General features: G+C 47.3%; 2 protein-coding genes across 10 annotated transcripts; both read right to left on the bottom strand.

The window, feature by feature from the left end:
• Window positions 1–238: 238 nt before the first annotated feature.
• Window positions 239–3,597, bottom strand: CNPY2 (canopy FGF signaling regulator 2). 2 transcript variants are annotated; one of them, XM_010597999.3, is made up of 6 exons: window positions 3,482–3,597; window positions 2,502–2,614; window positions 2,227–2,342; window positions 1,033–1,236; window positions 778–874; window positions 239–432 (listed from the first exon to the last, which is right to left on the bottom strand). In XM_010597999.3, exons 2-6 carry the CDS (start codon window positions 2,587–2,589, stop codon window positions 389–391), a joined length of 549 nt encoding a protein of 182 aa, XP_010596301.1. In that variant the 5' UTR covers window positions 2,590–2,614; window positions 3,482–3,597; the 3' UTR covers window positions 239–388. The 2 variants fall into 2 exon arrangements, with proteins under 2 accessions (XP_010596301.1, XP_003405178.1); XM_003405130.4 differs by lacking the exon at window positions 3,482–3,597 and adding an exon at window positions 3,194–3,418.
• A 203-nt stretch (window positions 3,598–3,800) lies between these two features.
• PAN2 (poly(A) specific ribonuclease subunit PAN2) lies at window positions 3,801–17,958 on the bottom strand. 8 transcript variants are annotated; one of them, XM_064284056.1, is made up of 26 exons: window positions 17,691–17,958; window positions 16,643–17,045; window positions 13,527–13,696; window positions 13,298–13,418; window positions 13,055–13,132; window positions 12,394–12,661; window positions 11,699–12,041; window positions 11,403–11,499; window positions 10,415–10,534; window positions 10,079–10,198; window positions 9,670–9,798; window positions 9,337–9,536; window positions 9,080–9,228; window positions 8,860–8,966; window positions 8,546–8,644; window positions 8,353–8,426; window positions 8,100–8,247; window positions 7,660–7,803; window positions 7,465–7,524; window positions 7,168–7,258; window positions 6,350–6,507; window positions 6,107–6,250; window positions 5,795–5,974; window positions 5,579–5,672; window positions 5,133–5,330; window positions 3,801–4,791 (listed from the first exon to the last, which is right to left on the bottom strand). In XM_064284056.1, exons 2-26 carry the CDS (start codon window positions 16,922–16,924, stop codon window positions 4,757–4,759), a joined length of 3,609 nt encoding a protein of 1,202 aa, XP_064140126.1. In that variant the 5' UTR covers window positions 16,925–17,045; window positions 17,691–17,958; the 3' UTR covers window positions 3,801–4,756. The 8 variants fall into 8 exon arrangements, with proteins under 8 accessions (XP_064140126.1, XP_064140130.1, XP_064140127.1 ...); XM_064284060.1 differs by having other exon boundaries at window positions 8,106–8,247; XM_064284057.1 differs by having other exon boundaries at window positions 9,083–9,228.
• Between the last annotated feature and the right edge of the window lie 44 nt (window positions 17,959–18,002).

Raw genomic sequence — 18,002 nt, 5'->3', positions numbered from 1 at the left:
TATTCACAGACATTCCTCTTCTTTCCACAATTAGACACTAAACATAAGGTATTAAGTAGGCACTGAATAAATGCCTATCTAGTTTATGAATGGAGTAGGAATCTGGGAAGATGTAAGAATTAAAGGTTCAGGCTCCTCCCACTTTTGTTCTATACCAACCTGAAAGTTCTTCCTTCCCCTCCCTTTTCTCTCCTGTCTAGAATCCCCTATCTTTTAAGTCTAATAAAGTAAGGGTCAATTCAGGCATGAAAAGACAAGACAGTTTATACTTTTGGTTTCATGTTTTTCCAGTTCATTTCAGTAAAAACATAATATAAAAGATATTGCCACGCTCTTCCCCTCCTGGGGGTGATCCATCAAGCCTGTCCATCTGAGTCGCTCCAGTGGTTCATAGCTCATCATGAGATATGTGCAGGGCATGGTCGCATAGATCTAAAACAGGCACACAACAATTTGAAGGAAAATGCCACTCTCATACTGAAGTATGGATACTATCAAGAAAATACCCAAAACCATCCAGCATACCAACCACCATTCCTCAGACATATGCTTGTATGTGACATAACATCCCCACCACCCCCCTCACTTATATGTTAGGTCAGGGAGCCACAAATTCTGAAAGCTGACAGGAAGAGAAAAGAGGGATAACCCAAGTCCTTAAGCCAAGGGAAATGGAAGCCAGCCCTTGGGCCAATATCATAGAGTTTCTGAGGGGCTAGGGAGTGTGCCAGGTTCTATAGGATTGTCAGTACAAGGGGTGAAGTGGGGGTAGCTCACCTGTTCGCTTACTACAAAGTTTGTCTTTAACATTGTCAGCCTCTCGGGAAAAGAATTCAATAAGCTCATCCTCATATTCCTCCACGATGCTCTCACACTGCCAATCCAAGGGAGAAATGGGTGAGACAGGACAGCAGGAAAAGGCCTATTGCCTCAGTCTCCAGAAAGGAGAACAGGGACATTAACCCAGCTTTCTTGGGCCCTCTGACAAACCCCTTAACTGCAAAAACCAGCTACCCACTCCCCATAGCTCACCGCAAACTTGAGGGTGCCACTGATGTCTGAATCAATTCGGATGCCCTGTAGGTCCAGCTCACTGGATTCTCCACTCCGGCCCACTACACGTACGTAGTTCTTGCGGTGGGTGGAAGGGTCAATCTGTTCCCCGTATTCCTTCATTCGGTCACACACCTCTTCTAGCAGCTCTGTGAGGTGGGCCTCTGAGCGGGCATAAGGCACCTAGAAATATCCTCAGCCTTGGGTCACTATCTTCTTCCTTTATACTTTAGTAATTTATACCCTTACTTTCCTTCCAAATCTAGCTCAACCAACCTATTCTAAAAAGCCTTCCCTAATTAAAAACAGTATAGTTTATTTATATAGTTGCAAAGTACTTTCAGGTATATGGTCTTAAAAAAAAAGATAGGTATCATTAGCTCCAAATTATAGATCAAAAGAGATCTCTTTGATTAACTCTAGTCAACTATGTGCTCTGTTAGGTAATACTATTTCTTTATATTAAAATGAGATTAATATCTGTCCTCAATGAAACAGCATTAGAGGTAGTGTATAGTGTTAAGTGCTACGGCTGCTAACCAAAGGATTGGCAGTTCGAATCCGCCAGGCGCTCCTTGGAAACTCTATGGGGCAGTTCTGCTCCGTCCTATAGGGTCGCTATGAGTCGGAATCGACTCGAGGGCACTGGGTTTTATAGTGTCGCTATCAGTCTGAATCAACTCAACAGCGATGGGTTTGGTTTTTTTTTTTAGAGGTAGTGTAAGCTCTGAGGTTAATAACTATTCAAGCATTTCACAACCTTTCTTTATATATTGTTCACTAACTACAACTTTGTGTATGTGTGTGTTGTATTTCAAACTAAATTTCCTAATTACAAAGATAGGCCTATTTCTTTTTTGAATGACTGTATGATACTGCTAGAGCAAGAACATGATGACTCATATAGATTAAGTACATGGAGAAGGGGATTGGTCAGGGTTCCCCATCTACTGACAACCTTTAAAACAGAAACAAAAGTATTAAGGTTTGGAGCTGGGAAACAAGTGCATGAGGAATAGGCCTCGAGCCTCTTCCAAATGGGACAGAGCCTGATCTTTTAGACAGCTCCCTGGATCAATAGTTTCTTCATTTCTATTAAATCAAGGTCTTTTCTAACTAGTCGAATTCTCATTCAAAACCAGGGTGAGCTACTTTATTTGGGAGAGCAGTTACCTCCACCACTGACTGGCTGCCATCTGGATTGATCCGGAAAGACCCCATCTGAATGGTCTTCTTGGGATCCACCTGAGCAATTTCCCACTCCAGTTCATCCACCAGAGCCCTGCAAGCTGGTGCAAAAGAGAATGGGGACAGGGTAAAGAGAGGGATGGGGGCTGGGATCAACTCTGGGATTCTGATCCAGCCTTCTCCCATTGCTTGGATCTCATGTCCTCTCAAGGCTCTATCTTCCTCACCATCCTTCCTCCCACTTCTTGTTGTGCCTTTACCTCCACAGTGTAGATCCTGGCTCCTCCGAGCCCATGCAGTTCCCAGCAGGGACCCCAGAAGAAGGGCCAGCCAAACCCAGCCTTTCATCTTCAGAGTCACTGGGTCGCTCCACCTGGGTTTGGGTGGGATGGGAACAACGCATAGATGGTGTGAGGAGCAACTCCATTTCCTTCCCGTCTCCATCCCGACCCAATCTCAAGATATTCAAAGGTCTCGGTGTGACCCCAGCTCTACTTTCCAGGAAATGACCCGAACACAAAGCGTCTCCATCCCCCGCCCCCAGCGGTGAGTGGGGACAGGGCTCAGCCCCAGAAACTATGTTTTTGTCGACAGGTGAGGCCCTAGATGTTGTACTTTAACATCGGATGTCTAGGGCTCACAGGGCTATGCGGCAGCTACAGGATGGAGGCTGACAATTAAGCGAGGACGCCAAGCACAAAGGAGCTGCAAGCGAGGAACCTTCAGTCACACCAAGACCGGTGAGGCAGCGAGGCAGCTGGCCGGCGAGGAGAGCACTCAGCAACTAGGGCCCCTTTGGACCCGGCACTGAAGAACACTGAATCGCTCTCCTGCAGCCTAGAAGTTATCTCCCGTGTGGACCAGCCCCCTTCCTAAGGACTCTGCCATGGCCTTCGCTCCAGTCCATCCCGAAGCCCCAGCGCCAGCACCTCCACCACCGCATTGGTCCCACCTCTGCTCCCAGGGCCGCCGCCGTGGCCCAGGTGCTGGAAGACCGCCGGACTCCCACCGTAGCCTCGCCGGCTTCGACTCTAGCACCTGGCTGCGGGGGGAGAGGAGCTGTCCCGGCTTCTCCAGAGTGCTAAAGCGCTTTCCAGGCACGCGGTGCCGCGGCGGCTGCCTGACCCAGCTCCCCGCACACTAACTGCGCGCCTAAGCAGGGCTCCGGTGTGCTGCCGGGCGAGCCATACACCAGACCGAACCCAAACCAGGCCCTCCAAGTTTTCGCGCGAACAGGCACCGTAGGAGCAGCTCGAGAGAGCGAGGACCCCGGCCGCTTTCAGAAGGACCCAGACTTGCGTGGCGAGCAGCTCCACGTGACCACGAAGGGTCGGCCGGAGAGTAGGAGTGGCCAGAAGCAAAGGCAGAGTCTGGACGTGGTGTATGGGGACGCTCAGGCGGAAGTGTGTGTCAAGTCTAGGTGGGGTAAGACGTTCAACAGGAAAGGTGCACGGCTAACTGGTGAGAAACCTGGGTTTTAAGACACGAAGAACTCCATCTCCCAGGAAGCACCGCGGCACCAAACAGATCTTTTGTCAGTAGCTACAGGTCTTAAGATATCCTGGGACCTGTAGTTTGTCAGCTTCCCGACTGCCCTTTAACAACGGGGAAACCGTACTGCGTGTCTTAAAAGAATCCAACCACAGGCAGCTACAGCAAAGACCTAACATTGTCCAGGAAAGAGAGAGTTATTTCCTTCCATATCCATAATTTTGTACTCCAGAGCTTTACCTTCATTTTAAGGTGAGAATTTGAACACAACCTTCGTTCTTCCAGTCCTAATAGGAAGGCAACACAAAGAAAACAGGAGAGGAAGGCTGGTCAGAGAACCACACACTAGCAGCTCTCTACTGGAATAAATGATAGACAATAATATTTTTGTTTTTATTTTATAAAACATGCAGTTTAAAACAAAATTTTAAAATTTTAAGAAAACAAAACTTGGGACAGGAGAGTGGATGGAAGACAGATGCTTCTTAGCTGTCAGCAGGAAGCCAGCAGCCAAGCTTTGTCCAAGACCCAAATGCCTTTTTGGTAATGGTGCTGTTGGCAACACTGGTCTGCCTGAGCCATTAAGACTGTACATGCTGGCTCCTTCAGGTATCCCTCAAACAGGCTTGGGCAAAGTCCCGCTCAAAGCTTGAGCTACTGCTGTATCCTCTGTCACTGTTCAGGACTTCAGTCCCCAGCCAGCTGGGAACCTACAGTTTTGGTTTCAGGATCTTCTTAATTTGGGTATTAATTACACAGGATACTAAGATACCAATTACTTTCCATCTGGGTCAGTTCTCGACTGTTTCTGGTCCACTATTTTACAAAGGATGAAGAAGGCTTCTAAACCCTTCACAACAATTCTGCTGCATTCCAGTTCTTTTTATAGCACCAACTGTAAACCCTGTGAATCGGGTCCATGTCTGGAAGCAGACAGGGTATAGCCAACTTGGGAAACCATCTCCCAGTTCTGGGGCCACAGAGCACTGCAGGGAGAGGGATTGGTTTGTTGAGAGATGGTGGGTCAGAGCGCTAGCACTGAGGAGAAGACAGCTGCATCTGTTGGAGACAAAACCAAAAGCATGACCCTTAAGGTCTATGAAGAAAAAGCACCTGGGATGTTTCTTATGAGGCAAAATGCAAAGAGAAAAGAGAGTATGGACCTGTCCCAAATATTTCAGAATTGGGTAAGAGGAGGTTGTAAGACCTATGGAGAGTTTCAATAATAAAGTCTATTTCACTGATCGTTGAGAGAATTAAGTATTTTGTAAACTGTTAAATGCTTTACAGATATAAGGTAGAGATGGTATCATCATCATCCTCATTATTGTGGGCATAATCCCCACATATGAAATCAAACCTACCCAGTCCAATTTCCCCTGTCCCATCCCAGGGCTTACTCTTGGGACTTGTCTGGCCCTCAGGCTCGGGCACTTTCCAGTCCATCTTTCGGCCCTTCTCGTAAAGACCCTTGAGCACTTTGTGGAAGGACTCAGGCTCAGTGCCATTCTTGCTCAGCTCCAGATACTTTCGGTACAGCTGAAGGGCTGTGCGGGCATCCTCAATACTGTCATGGGTCTCCCCTTGAATCTTCAGGTCTAGCAGAAGTAGAAGTGAAAGAGTTTGGGACCTAGCAAAGGGAGGTAGGAACCTGTTCCTCCATCCCTACTCCTGACTCCCAGAAAACAACAGTAAAAAACCTGACTGCCCTTAAGGGAAAGCATCAAACACCTCTGCACGGTAACTCTCACCATTAACTCAGGCTATCCCCTGCTCCACCTTGGCCCCCCAACATGTTTTCCTGTTCTTTATGAGCATCACAGGGGCCTCACAAGGTAGAACTCACCCAGAAAGTACCAAGCAAGAAATCTCAGGGAAATCATTCGTTTTCGGGGCATATGGAACAGGTAAACGGTGTCAAGGACTTGGTCCTTGGGCACCTGGCAAAAATAAAAGAGGGGAGGCTGAGGGCAGGGGATCCATAATTTCTCATTCTCCAAAAGCTCAATTCTATACCCTGAGGGGCCACCCTCAAAGACTCTTAAAAGAACTCCGCACGAACCATGAGGTTGATGACCCGGAAGTCCTTTTGTAGACCATGACCCACAAATTTGACTCCAATGTCTATCAGAAAACGGAGCTTTAAGTAGGTAGACTTGAGAGTTGTGAGGTGCTTGGAAGAAATCTTGGCATCAAGGTCTCCTGGCTTTATCCCTGAGTATTGAGTCAAGTAATCCACCACCTAGGGACAGAGAAACGGACAAGTCACCCAGAAAGTGAGGTGCAGAATCTCCCCCTATCAGTCTCCCCCTGGGTTCTAAACCACTTTACAAAAGCATAACGTCTGCCACACTTATACCCCATATCCTAATACCTGCTCCTGTGTAGATATGTAGTCATCAATGAAGGGGATACCCTCATTGGGTCCCTGGCCCCGAACACAGGTAATCCTCGCTACTGACATCTGGCTTGGTTTAATGGTAGACTTGGTGCCATCACTGCGCAACTCTGCTTCCTCCTACATGAGAAGAGTTAATAAGGAAATCAAAGAAATGCCTGCAATTCTTAACATCCTCTGAGTTCTGCTCCAACGCCCCATCCTTCTCATCTTGGTTACCTCGTTAAGGGTGACAAACTCAGCATCCAGGCCCACCAGGTCCCCAACCTGTGGCATCTCATTCAGCATCAGCGGAATGAAGGTAGTATGTGTCTTCCGCTGTTTCCGTGCCAATGAGGCTTCAGCCAACAGAACATTCGGCTCAATAGGGTTCTTGACTAAAAGAGGAAAGGCAGAGGACAGTTGCCTGGGCACAGGGAAGTAACCAGGGAAGGGAAGCCCAGGTTGACTGGTCAGAGACTTTGGGTCTATACTGTGATCCCTCAATAATCAAAGCACATAGGTAAATAAGATGATGTCTAATGAATGGAGCAGGTAGATAAGTCAAATCAGAAAATTATCAAGAAATCAGCTAAGAGGAAAGAGTAAAATTTTCACTGTGGGCCTTAGCTTAGAAAATCCAGAAAAATAAGTTTACACAGAAACTTTATACTTTGAAGGCACCAAAAAGGCACTTAATAACAAGTTCATCTCCAAAGAAAGAAGAAATCTTCACTTGGTGATAAGAAAGCTTGGAATGGTTAGACTCGAAGTCATAAACTTAGCCATTTTGACCACACTTCAATGAGTTGTTCCATCCCCTTATATCCCCCATGCCCCCTTTCCCATGTTGCCCTCAGGATCTCTAGCTTCTAAAGTTAAAGCCTGTTAAGGTGGAATCTACTTAGTTTAGCTTTTTTAGAATCTCTTTATTCTGTAATATCCCTGCAGATATTAACACTAGTTACCAATCCTAATCCTAACAAGCTGTTTCTAAGATATCTTCCCAAAGATCCATCTAAACTGCCCATACCCTTGGGCTATTCTGCACCACTTACTGTTCAGGTTGTATCTGGAATTAAGATTCCTCTTGACATAATAAAGGATAGCAGGGACTTTCCAATTCATGTCAAACTGCACAGCTTCATGCTAGAGAAGAGAAAAAACCCTTGTGGCTTATGTATATACTCCTTTGTTCCCAAATCAGACAGAGGATAAGACTCTGCTAATGGTTTATTCCTGGGGACACATCCCTCCCCCTGATTCTGCCTGGTATTCCCTAGGGCCCTGAGGGTGAGGATGCTAGAAAAATTGAAGATGGAAGGACCGGATGAATAGAACGTGTCGTAACTAACCTTATCAATGGGTTCGATAAGGAAGTCATTGAAGAGATACCACTGCTGGTGAGTAACGCCCTGTGGAGGTACAGAGAAGGACTGGTTCCAAAGTGATGGCTGGACTGCTCTGGTTCAGGCTTAAGACTGGGACAGACCTGGGACTCCACTGCGGCCATCACCAGAAGGGTCCCCACCCTGTACCACCTCACTTACCTCCTTGCGCTGGTGGTAGGTCTCTCCAACTTTGATGTGAGCCACCAGGCTGCCCCCTGTGCGTGAGTCCAGGATGTGTACCACAGTAGCCATCAGGTCATACACATAGACACCATGCTCCTCCTCTGCCCTGGCTGGGCCCCACTGTGAGGGGGGTACCCAGGCTGCTAAGCTAAGTTTAAGGATGAGGAAGGAAGGGGAATGGGGAAAGAGGACAGGGAATTCGGGGTATAGGGGCTGAGGGACTAAGGTGGGTTATCTCCATCCTAGCTCATCTATGACTTCAAACATTGACCTGAGTCACTCTGGAAAACCCCACAACTGTAAGTATTAGGCCTTACTCCCTCCCCTTTCCCTCTATAAAGTCCCCTGGCCTGCTTCAACTTCTGCCCCCACCTTCTCTTCCTTACTCCCCCTTTTCTTCCCAGTTTTTCAACAACCTGCACCTCATCCCCATCAGTCCAATTGCAAACATCCAGCCCTTTGTTCTTGGTCATCTTCATGCGAATAGAGAAAGGAAGCCAGACATTCTTCAACTCCTCAATGGAGGGACATATCAGTATGCCGTCTGGACTCCCTAGTTCCTTCCTATAGGACAGAGGAATGAGAAATTGGTTGTGAAGAGATCTAGCCAGTGACAACTGAAGCCACTGGCCAGTTCAATCCGTTGACAACTCCCAAGGCAGTACCTACCAATCTGCCAAAGCAAATTCCTTGTTCTTGGAGATTTCGCCACCATGCTTCTTTATTGCCATCTTGAAGGCAAACTGAACACAAAGGAGAAAACATCTGATTCCTCAAGAAACATAATCATATATGGAGATCAGAGGGGAGAAAAAAACTAAAAGCTATTCCTAAAAGCCCTGTTTCCAGCCCCAGTTCTCACCTCAGCCTGCATCCTCCAGAAATCAGCCTCTTTTGAGCTGTTCACCTCACAATTGATAACAAGAATATCTGGCAGATGGCGGATATTGCGGGTCTGAATCTGAGCAGACAAAATAAACAAGGAATGGCAGGGAGCCCGGAGGGAAAGAAACCTGAACAGGAACAGTAAAATATGGGTCTGCATCCTCAAACCAGGGTTCCTCCCACTCCCCATAGATCCCTGGATGGCAGTGCTGACACAGGCAGCCCCAGATGAGACCGTGGCTGAGTCCCCAACCCTGGCAAGGCTCTTGTTCAGTGCAAGAGTCAACTCACCGTGGGCTGATACTTTTCACAATTGTCACACCAGGCCTGTGTATTCTGCTCCAGGCAGATGCTTCGCTTTAGTACCTGAGCAAAGTCATAGTTCTTTCCGGTTTTATCTGAGAGGAAACCGGATATTTCACTCTAGGTTCTCCCCTCTGCCCACAGTTAGTCCCCCAATGCCCCCTCCCTGATGTTACAGGAGGGTTCCCAACCCAGGTGCAGGGTATACCACCATTGCTACCCTCAGGGTAGGACAGCGTGAAGAGCAGGGTGGAGGAGGCTCGCACGGTCTCACTGCCACAGCGGCAGAGGCTGCAGTTCTCCATCTCACAGCTGAACAGCTGGCCAATGACAGAGTCCCCCGATGAACAAAAGCTGCTAAGGGTGGGGAGAGCGATATATGCACACTGAGGGAGTCAGGAGACCGGTTCAGTCACGGAGGGGCTTGTCCTGGTAACTCTAACTACTACTGTCCCAATTCCATACCTGCCTCCAGCACCCCGATAAGCCTGGGGAACTTCCAGCTCCTGCATATCCTGATGCAGTTGAGTGAGAATGAAACGATTCCACCTCTGGATGAGCCTGGCCAGACTGCCCTTGCCTGAAGCCTCATCCGAGTCCGCCAGGATCAGACCAAGGGCTGAGGCCTCAGGAATGGTGCGGAATGCCCGAAGAAAATTACTGCCCTGGAACCCAGGAAGTATGTTGGTGGGAAGGAGTTATTTTCTCTCTTGTAGCCCTTTGCACAGCGATATCCCTGCCAACTGTCTACCTTCCCTTCCCTTCCATTTAAAATATCCCTGGTCTCCAGGCACTGACCTGGCAAGGGTCACCACGAGAGAGATCCAACATATGGAAGAGGAAGCCCAGCTCACATGCCAGGCAGAACTCCTTTTGGCAAAGGTGGTTCTGGATTAGACAGCGAACAGGCTCTAGGAAATAGAGTACCTGGAAGGAAGAGCAGGAGAGCTGATTCAGGAAACTGGGATGGAAAGGAGGAGAGATGGGAGGTTAAGAAAGCTGATGTCCACTGAAGCAGGAGTCCACTGAAGAAGTGGAGCTCACATAAGAGACATGAGGTTGTGGGGAAGGAAGAATGGTACTGGTGGCCATGGTAAAGCGGGCTTGGTTGAGAAGACCTAGAAAAAGGGTAGATGTTGTGGGGCCACAGGGAAGATGAAAGGCAGTACACATGTTCAAGTCTTAGGAATACCCCACCCTTACTTACCTGGATCATGCAATTACAGTAGGCATTAGGGATGTGGGGCTCTAATCCAGCGAACAGGGTCTTATTGTAGTGTTTGAAGTCAAAATCTTCCAGCCCTAGCTTGGAGTATTTGATAGTCACCTGAAGTAGAAGCAGTCCGAGCAGGAGTGAAGATACCCTCAAAGTTCCCCCCAAATCTTCCCAGTAGCCATAACCTTCCACAGAACCTCCCTCCTGGATCCAGGGTAGTGTTTGGGAGCCTCTCGACCGAGTCCTTCAACCTTTCTCATACGATCCCCTTCCCCAGGCACCTTTTCCCACATCCCACAGGGCCCCCATCCTGGTGTCCCCCAGCACCTTGCGGTATTTCTTAGAGACCATGTGGAGATGTGGCTCCTCTTCCCGCCCTATCGGTGACTCAGTGACCTGGCTGAAACTGTCAAATTCACTGTCCAACTCCTTAAGTCGGTAAGGAATCTAGGGTTTTTTAAAAAAGGTAACCTTATTGGATGTCTTAATCATCTCTGGCTTTCCCCTACTTTTATCCCAACATTAAAAGAGTCACCAAGTCCTGAACCTTCTATTTCCATAGTGTTTTCAGCATCCACTGCTTCCTTTTTATTCCCACTGCCATCACTCTACTTCATCACATCTCACAGCTGGACAACTGTGATGACCTCTACACTGGACCCCCCTACATTCACTGTGTCCAGCACACCACTACCAAACTAATCTTCCCAGAATACTACTTTCAGTGCATCACTTCTTCCACTATACACTGTGGTCCTCAAGGCTTCACAATCTAGACCTTTCTAACCTTAATCTCTCAAAACCTCCCAATACTAACAGCTATTCTACTCAGGCTAGTATACTTATACTCCCCCTCAGAAATGCCTTTTGCATCTGTGCCTCTTGAGACCTTTACTAACACTGTTCTATCACCTTGAGTATTCTCCCATTACTGTCTATTACCCATATCCAGCCTCTTTAGTTCAATATCCACCTCTTTCATTATGCCTTCCCTGATCATTCCAGCCCAGAAAATCACTTTTCCTCCATACACCTCTGGCACTGAATGCCTATAACACTGCTTTCAGCATTTAGTGATAGAATGTAATCAATATTTTATGATACGGATGTCTTATCTTCACCATCCATACAGTAAACTTCTCAAGAGTAAGGGTTCTATCTTCCATGTCTCTGAATCTTCTCTAGGACCTAACATAATACCTTCAATTCAGCAGGACTTCAAAAGCCTTTACTAACTGACTGAAAACAAAAGGAAAAAGATAAGAGAAACCCCAGTGGGCTGGGGTAGGGGTTGACCTGTCCCCTCTGAACATACCTGATTGCGAAGCCTGGTGCGGGGGTTGGGCGCATAGCCAATGAAGCCCACCTTCTTCATGGTGCGCAGAATCTCTGCGTCCACAGGTGGTGCTCGCCTATAATGCAGCATAATTCTAAGACTTGAAGGGTTGCGGTATCCACCCATCCAATCCCCAATCCCGAAAGGTCCAGAAAAAAAATACTGAAGGTAGACAAAAATCAGAAAAGAAGGAGAGTAACAATCGGACTAGCAGAGAATCCTAGTATCTCGGCCCTTTCCCCTTCCCTCTTTTTGGCCTAGATGTGAGGTACAACCTGGGAGCTGGAGCAGAGTTGGCAGCAGGCCAGTCAGACAGCAGTGTGTCAGTGGTGAGTGGGACAGGGATGAGGGAAAGAGGCAGCAGGTCCTGGCTCCAGTCCAGAGGAGGCAGTGAGTCCACGAGACAGGGCAAAGCAAATTCGGTCTCACGGGAGTAGGGGTTGAAGGAAGGCTCAGGGGAATCAGTCCAGAGGTGCACACAGCCCTCTGAATCCCCAAAGGCCAGGGCCTGCTTGCTGGCTGACACATCAAACGTCATCAGCAGAGGTCCCACAGGATTCACATGGAAAATGTCTGCTGGGTTGGCCAGGCCTGTGGGCTCACAGAACTGGCACTGCCCTAGGAGAGAGGAGGAAGCCCACTGAGCCCTGGAAGGTAAAAGACAGCCATCCTTTTATGCCCTTCCTGCACTCCTCCTCTGCAAGATAGGCCCCAAATTCATGCCTCGTGATAGAAAGAATACCATCTGATGCCTTCCCATAAACCACAGGGAGGTCTGCTACCCAGCAAGGGGAAAATCTAGAGTTGTTTTGCCTACCCCAAGGAGAAAATAATATTCTAATCTCTGACCAAACCTAAATGAGGCCCTGGGACCCCACTGACAGGTTACTTTCCCCCCAGCACTTCTGGCACTGTCTAGTTTCCCACTGCTCATCAGCCCCTCCTACCTCATCCTACATCCCCTTCATACCCGACTGGGAGATGATAGCAAGACGAGAAGTATAGGTAGGGATGAAGCGCAAGAAGGCAGGATCCACATGTACTTGAAGTGGTGTGATGGCACGCATCATACGAAGATCATACACCTTGAGGAAACGGTCACAGGCCAGGCCAGTGAGGCGGCTGGAGAAGCCACAGGAGGCCAAAAGGTTGCCATGCACATCAAAATCTGACAGACTCCCTGTGAAGGCATCGAATTCATGCTCCACTTTAAAAGTACGGAGGTCTCGCAGGGAAACCTGAAGAAAAGATAACTGTTATTGCCAACTCTGTTATCAAGTAGAGTAGCTGCCACCTACCTAATCCTATGAGATCCCTACCAAGGAAACTCAGGCTCCAGGATATGGGCAATTATAGCACAGAAAAAGCAAAAAGAGAAGCCAAAAGCTGGAAGGGATCCCAAAAAGAACTCCTGTTCACCTTTCTGCCTCTAATGTACCTAGTTAAGATAGAAAACATCAGGCCGCAAGGTAATCTCCTAGTTTAACATGACTGAGTAGGAAGTGAATTCAATCCTCCCAACCCTCATCTCCAATCCAACTATAATCTCGAAGTTAAGGGAAAGGCAAAGCTCAGTCAGATTTCTGATGAAACAGAGTCCTGTAATGGGAGGAAAAATGGAACTTGGTCACCTTGCCAGATGTATGGCCACAGAAGAAGAAACGATTTGTCTGTCTCATGATGGTCACTCCAGGTGTCTCAACTGCATACTGGGGAGGGAAGCATGAGAAACCAGTGTGAGAAAAATGACTCTTCCCATAGACCAAAGGTACAGAGGTCATACTCACATCTCAGGCACCTTCTCAACTCAGGTATACCCCATCTCCCCAATAACCCCAAGCCCTGCATGATCATCTCCTATCCCTGCCTTATACCTTCTGGGTCTCCTGGACAGTGTTAAGATCAATCTCTAATATGTGGTTCTGCAGCCCACCAACGAGCAGAGTGCTACTGTCAGTCAGCAGGAGGCTGTGCATATCCTCGCTCTCATCCAGTCTGTGGGGGAAAGAAAAGGCTAAGGCTCAGGGTCTCAAGAGCTGTCGACCCTTAGCTTCACTCTATGAGGGACCCTCTTTCCCAGTCCAGGGCTGATTAGCCACTTACAAGTAATCAAATATAATGAGGCCCCCACGGGCCATATACTTGAGGTTGTTCTTGGTGAGAAAAAGGATACCATTCTCCATGCTCTGGATCTGCCGGATGTCATCACCGCCATTGACCTGAAAGGATGAGTAGCGCTCCAAGGCTGGGCCGAAAAACGAAGTGGCGTGGCCCTGCTTGGGACAAAAAGATGACAAGGACACTCCCTAAGTAGAGAGGTAGGGCCACTGCAGATACAGATCAGGGACTGCTACTGCTCAGCCTTTTTTCCATTGTCTGGCCTTTCTAGCTAGCTAAAACTGAGGCATAAAGCTAACAAGTCAGTCTCAGTGATAAAGACATTGATAGTAAATACTATCTTACTTTTGTTTAAAGCTTTACAAAGTACTTTTGTAAACTCTACCTCATTTTATCGTCACAATGACTTTGTTGGTTAGCTAATGGCTCAGTTGGTTAGAACAATACTCAAAAGGTCAGGGATATGGGTCCACTCCTCCACTGGCCAGCTGGCCTTCTTTTGTTTCACAGTCTTTTTTTTTTTTTTTCACAGTCAAGTCTTAATCTCTACCAGCTCTTTGGGAAGTGTATACTGTGGGTCACAGGCTGGAATACAGAAAATGTGAAACTCGTTCCTCCCTTGGCTTTATGACATCATCTCTTCCTATTGCTTAGACCATACTTTCTCCTTATGTGCTCCCCTCCTTCTGACCAGTCCTCAAACATGGCTGTTTCCAACCCACTCTCTTCTTACTGTATTTGTCTTCCTAGGTAATCTCATCCACTCTCGTGGTTTTAACATCATCTTTTTTTTTTAATAATTTATTTTTTGTTATTGAGAATATACACAGCAAAAACATACAATTCATGTTTCTACATGTACATTTCAGTGCCACTGATCACATTCTTCACATTGTACAATGATTCTCACCCTCCTTTTCTGAATCCTCCCCCATTAACATACACTCACTGGCCCCTAAGGATCCTATCTGATCTTTTGAGTTGCTGTTGTAAATTTGATCCCATATAGATAGATGTTAAAAGAGCATAATGCTCAAAGAAGACATTCTTTATTAGTTAAGCTAAACTATTGTTCGGTTTTAAGAAGACTTCAGAAGATATTTTGGTTTAAGTTTAAAAATTATCTCAGGGCAATAGTTTCCAGGGTTCATCAAGCCTCCATGGCTCCAGAAAGTCTGGACTCCATAAGAATCTGAAATTCTGTTTTGCATTTTCCACCATTTGATCAGGATTTTTCTATAGAATCTTTGATCAAAATGCTCAGTAATGGCAGCCAGGCACCATCCAGTTCTTCTGGTCTCATGGCAAAGGAGGCAGTTGTTCATGGATAACATCCACCTTAGAGCTGATGATTCCTAATATTCTCCCCTAGCCCAGGCCACTGCCTAAGCTTCATTTATGCATCCAAATACCTGCTAAACATCTCTCCTTAGATATCCCCTAAGAACCTCAAACTCATTACATCCTAAATTCACCATCTTCCCCATTTCAATTCTTCTTACTATATTCCTTACGGTAGCATGGTTACCCAGTTGACTAAGCCGTAAGTCAACTTAAGTCCTTCTCTTGATATTTCCCAAATTTTTTCTTGTGTATCCACCTCTCATCTCTACTGGGCTTCATTCAGGCCTTCATCATATTTTATGTCAACTACTGTAACAGCCTACACAAACTGATCTCACTCCATCTAGCCTTGCCCCCTCCCCCTTAAATCAAACTCTATACTGCTACCTCAGCACTCCACCTAGGACACAAACCAGACCTTGTCATTCCAGATAAAAACCCTTCAACAGCCTAAAGGATCAAGTCCAAGCTCCTAACATAGCATATGAGGTTCTCCAGAATGTTCTTCCCCCAGATATATGCATGACTCCAGCCCTCCCTTCTAATGGGCCTAAAATGGACATCCTAGCCCGCATCCAGGTCTCTACTCAAATGTAACTTTATCAGAGAGAATTTCCCTAATGAACTATCTAAAATAACATTTCCCACCCTCAACTCGTTTACATATTTTTGTTGTCTTTTTTTACTGCTTATTTCAAACTCAGACCCTAGGACAAGGTCTGGCACCTAGTAAATGCTCATACAACACTGGCTGAATGAATAAACGTCTACCTCTTTAGCTTCAGCTTCCTGTCCAGCAAAACCTAATTGCTTTTAGTTTCTGCACTTTGTACTCACCATGCTGTGTAATACCTTGGAATCTTTCTTATCCTGTTGCTGTTGCCAAGACAGTCTTTCCACCTCTTCTTCACCTGACTCCTGCTCATCTTTCAAGACTCAGTTCAGTGCCACTTCCTCTTGGAAGCTGTCTCTGACCCTTTTCTATGCTCTCTATTATCCAGCACATATTTTCACAATGTCACTTAGTACCATGAAATTATCTACTTATGTCTTTTTTTCCTCTCACGGTCCTGTAAACTCCTTGAGGGAATGGAGTATGTTTAATCCAGCTCTATTCCCTGTGCCTAGCATTGCAATAGGCACTGCCTACTGAACTGAATCAATCACACACACACAAAAAAAATGCATCCCTTCTATTGGAAAAACAATTCACATCCCAAGGAAGGCGAATTAGTGAACAACAGACAACATGTTATTTCTTACAAAACCTTTGGGCTCCATAGCATATTGGCAATACAGATACATAGTTAAAAAAAGACGACATTGATAACTGCTCTGAGAGAGATTACACTCAGCCAGAGAAGACAAAATAGCCCATATAAGACATGCAGAAACATGCATTAAACATTCTATCATTATAAAAACAGGAAACAGAGGCAGGGCATTAGAGATTGGATTTGGATGGCTACAGAACTGACTGATGGGTACAGTTATCAAGATTAATCAAAGCATGGGATGGGCAAATTGTGGTAAAAGTGGGATGCCTTCTGACAAAGAACAGCTATGCAACTCATCCCTGTGTCCTATGGCTCCCGCTTGCTCCCCACATACTGCTCCTCTTGGCTTAAGAGACCCAGCTAATTCTCATCACCTCAGCTCACTTCTGACTCCTTGCAAAGCTGCTGTTCTTGGGCTAAACCCAGACAAAAGACCTTCATCATCTCCTTTCACCTCTCACAAGGGGGTACAGTTCTTACCCCATGGCTCCCCACCCACAGCATCTCCTCGTGCAAGTCAAAGTGGGAGACGGAGACAGGCACGCCCACTTCAGCAACCACACTGTGCAATTCAGAGTAGACGCCTTCCATTATGTGCACTGATTCCTGGACGGGAAGAGCCTCCAAGGCCACTCCCTCTGGGTCCAGTTCCACATTCTGCAGCAGACTTGGGTTCAGGTGGGCATCCAGAACAGGGTCCAGGGCAGAATGCATGGCCGGAGCATACTCTGCCAGTCCAGGGTCCAGACCCTCGAAGTTCATGATGATGATGGCAGCAGTTAGGCCTGGGTCACACCGTTCTCTGCCACAGCCCCTTTAGATGCCAGACCCAACCTGCAGCAGGGCAGCACAGCACCAGTGGGTATAGAATGGACATCATGGGCTACAAGGGGAAAGAGGTAGCTGAGTTAGGGTAGGTCTAGCTATTGGGATTTAGTGTCTTCTAGGTTGTGTGGGAAGGAGGGAGATGAGGCAGGTAGAAGAGGTGAAGCTGCCAGGTAGGGGATAAACAGGCAGGAGAGGGATGAGCAATGGGTGGAGGTGGGGGTGCCATTGTCCCTCTTCCTCCTCCTCTAGACCCTCTGTACCCCCACCACCCCATTATCTAACCTAATCCTTTACTTCCTTTTCACCTCCCTTCAGGTTTCATTTGTTTGATTCAGTCCTAAACCATGGGGTGAAGGGAGCAGAAACTTCGGTGGCGGGGGGTGCCAGGTAAAGGGGGGTAAAGTGTTTCCCCGAATTGGGGGTGGAGAGTTGGGAGGTAAGGAGAACAAGAGAAGTCAGTTTCCCAGAATCCTCTGCAATACAGCTACTCAGTATTCTTTGGGGGAAAAAACAAGAATGGCCAGTTACCCACTATTGGGGCGGGGGTAGGGGAGGTGATGGAAATGGCTAGTTACCCAGAATCCTCTGGGGGAACCAGAGAAATCAGTTACCCAGAATTCTCCCCCGGAGGCAAGGAGGGGAGGGATTAGGGCACAGGTCAGATGTGTTCCTCGGATGTTTACGGGGAATGGGTCATTACCAAGATTTCTCCATGGCGGATATTTTGGAGCGCGTGGAATTAAAACGAGTAGGGGGAAAGCAAGCGCCGTCAGTTCCGCGGGAAATTCCAGTTTCCCCAATTCTCGCCCGCGTTTCAGGTTCAACCTAACTTACGAAAGGAAGAACGTCCGACTCCCAGTCGATGCTTCCAATCAGGAAGGATTCGGGGCGCGCCTAAGCCAATCAGAAGGAGCCAGGTACAGGCGGCTCCCGGAGAGGAGGCGTGACGTAGGAGCTAGGAGAAACAAGAGTGACGGGGCGCTTATGGGGACAAAAAGAGTGAGACTCTGGA

This window comes from Loxodonta africana, chromosome 4 (assembly GCF_030014295.1).
Source record: "Loxodonta africana isolate mLoxAfr1 chromosome 4, mLoxAfr1.hap2, whole genome shotgun sequence".
Classification (NCBI taxonomy): Eukaryota; Metazoa; Chordata; class Mammalia; order Proboscidea; family Elephantidae; genus Loxodonta; species Loxodonta africana.
The sequence above is the reverse complement of the archived record's forward strand: the minus strand, read 5'-3'. Positions and strand labels throughout refer to the sequence as shown.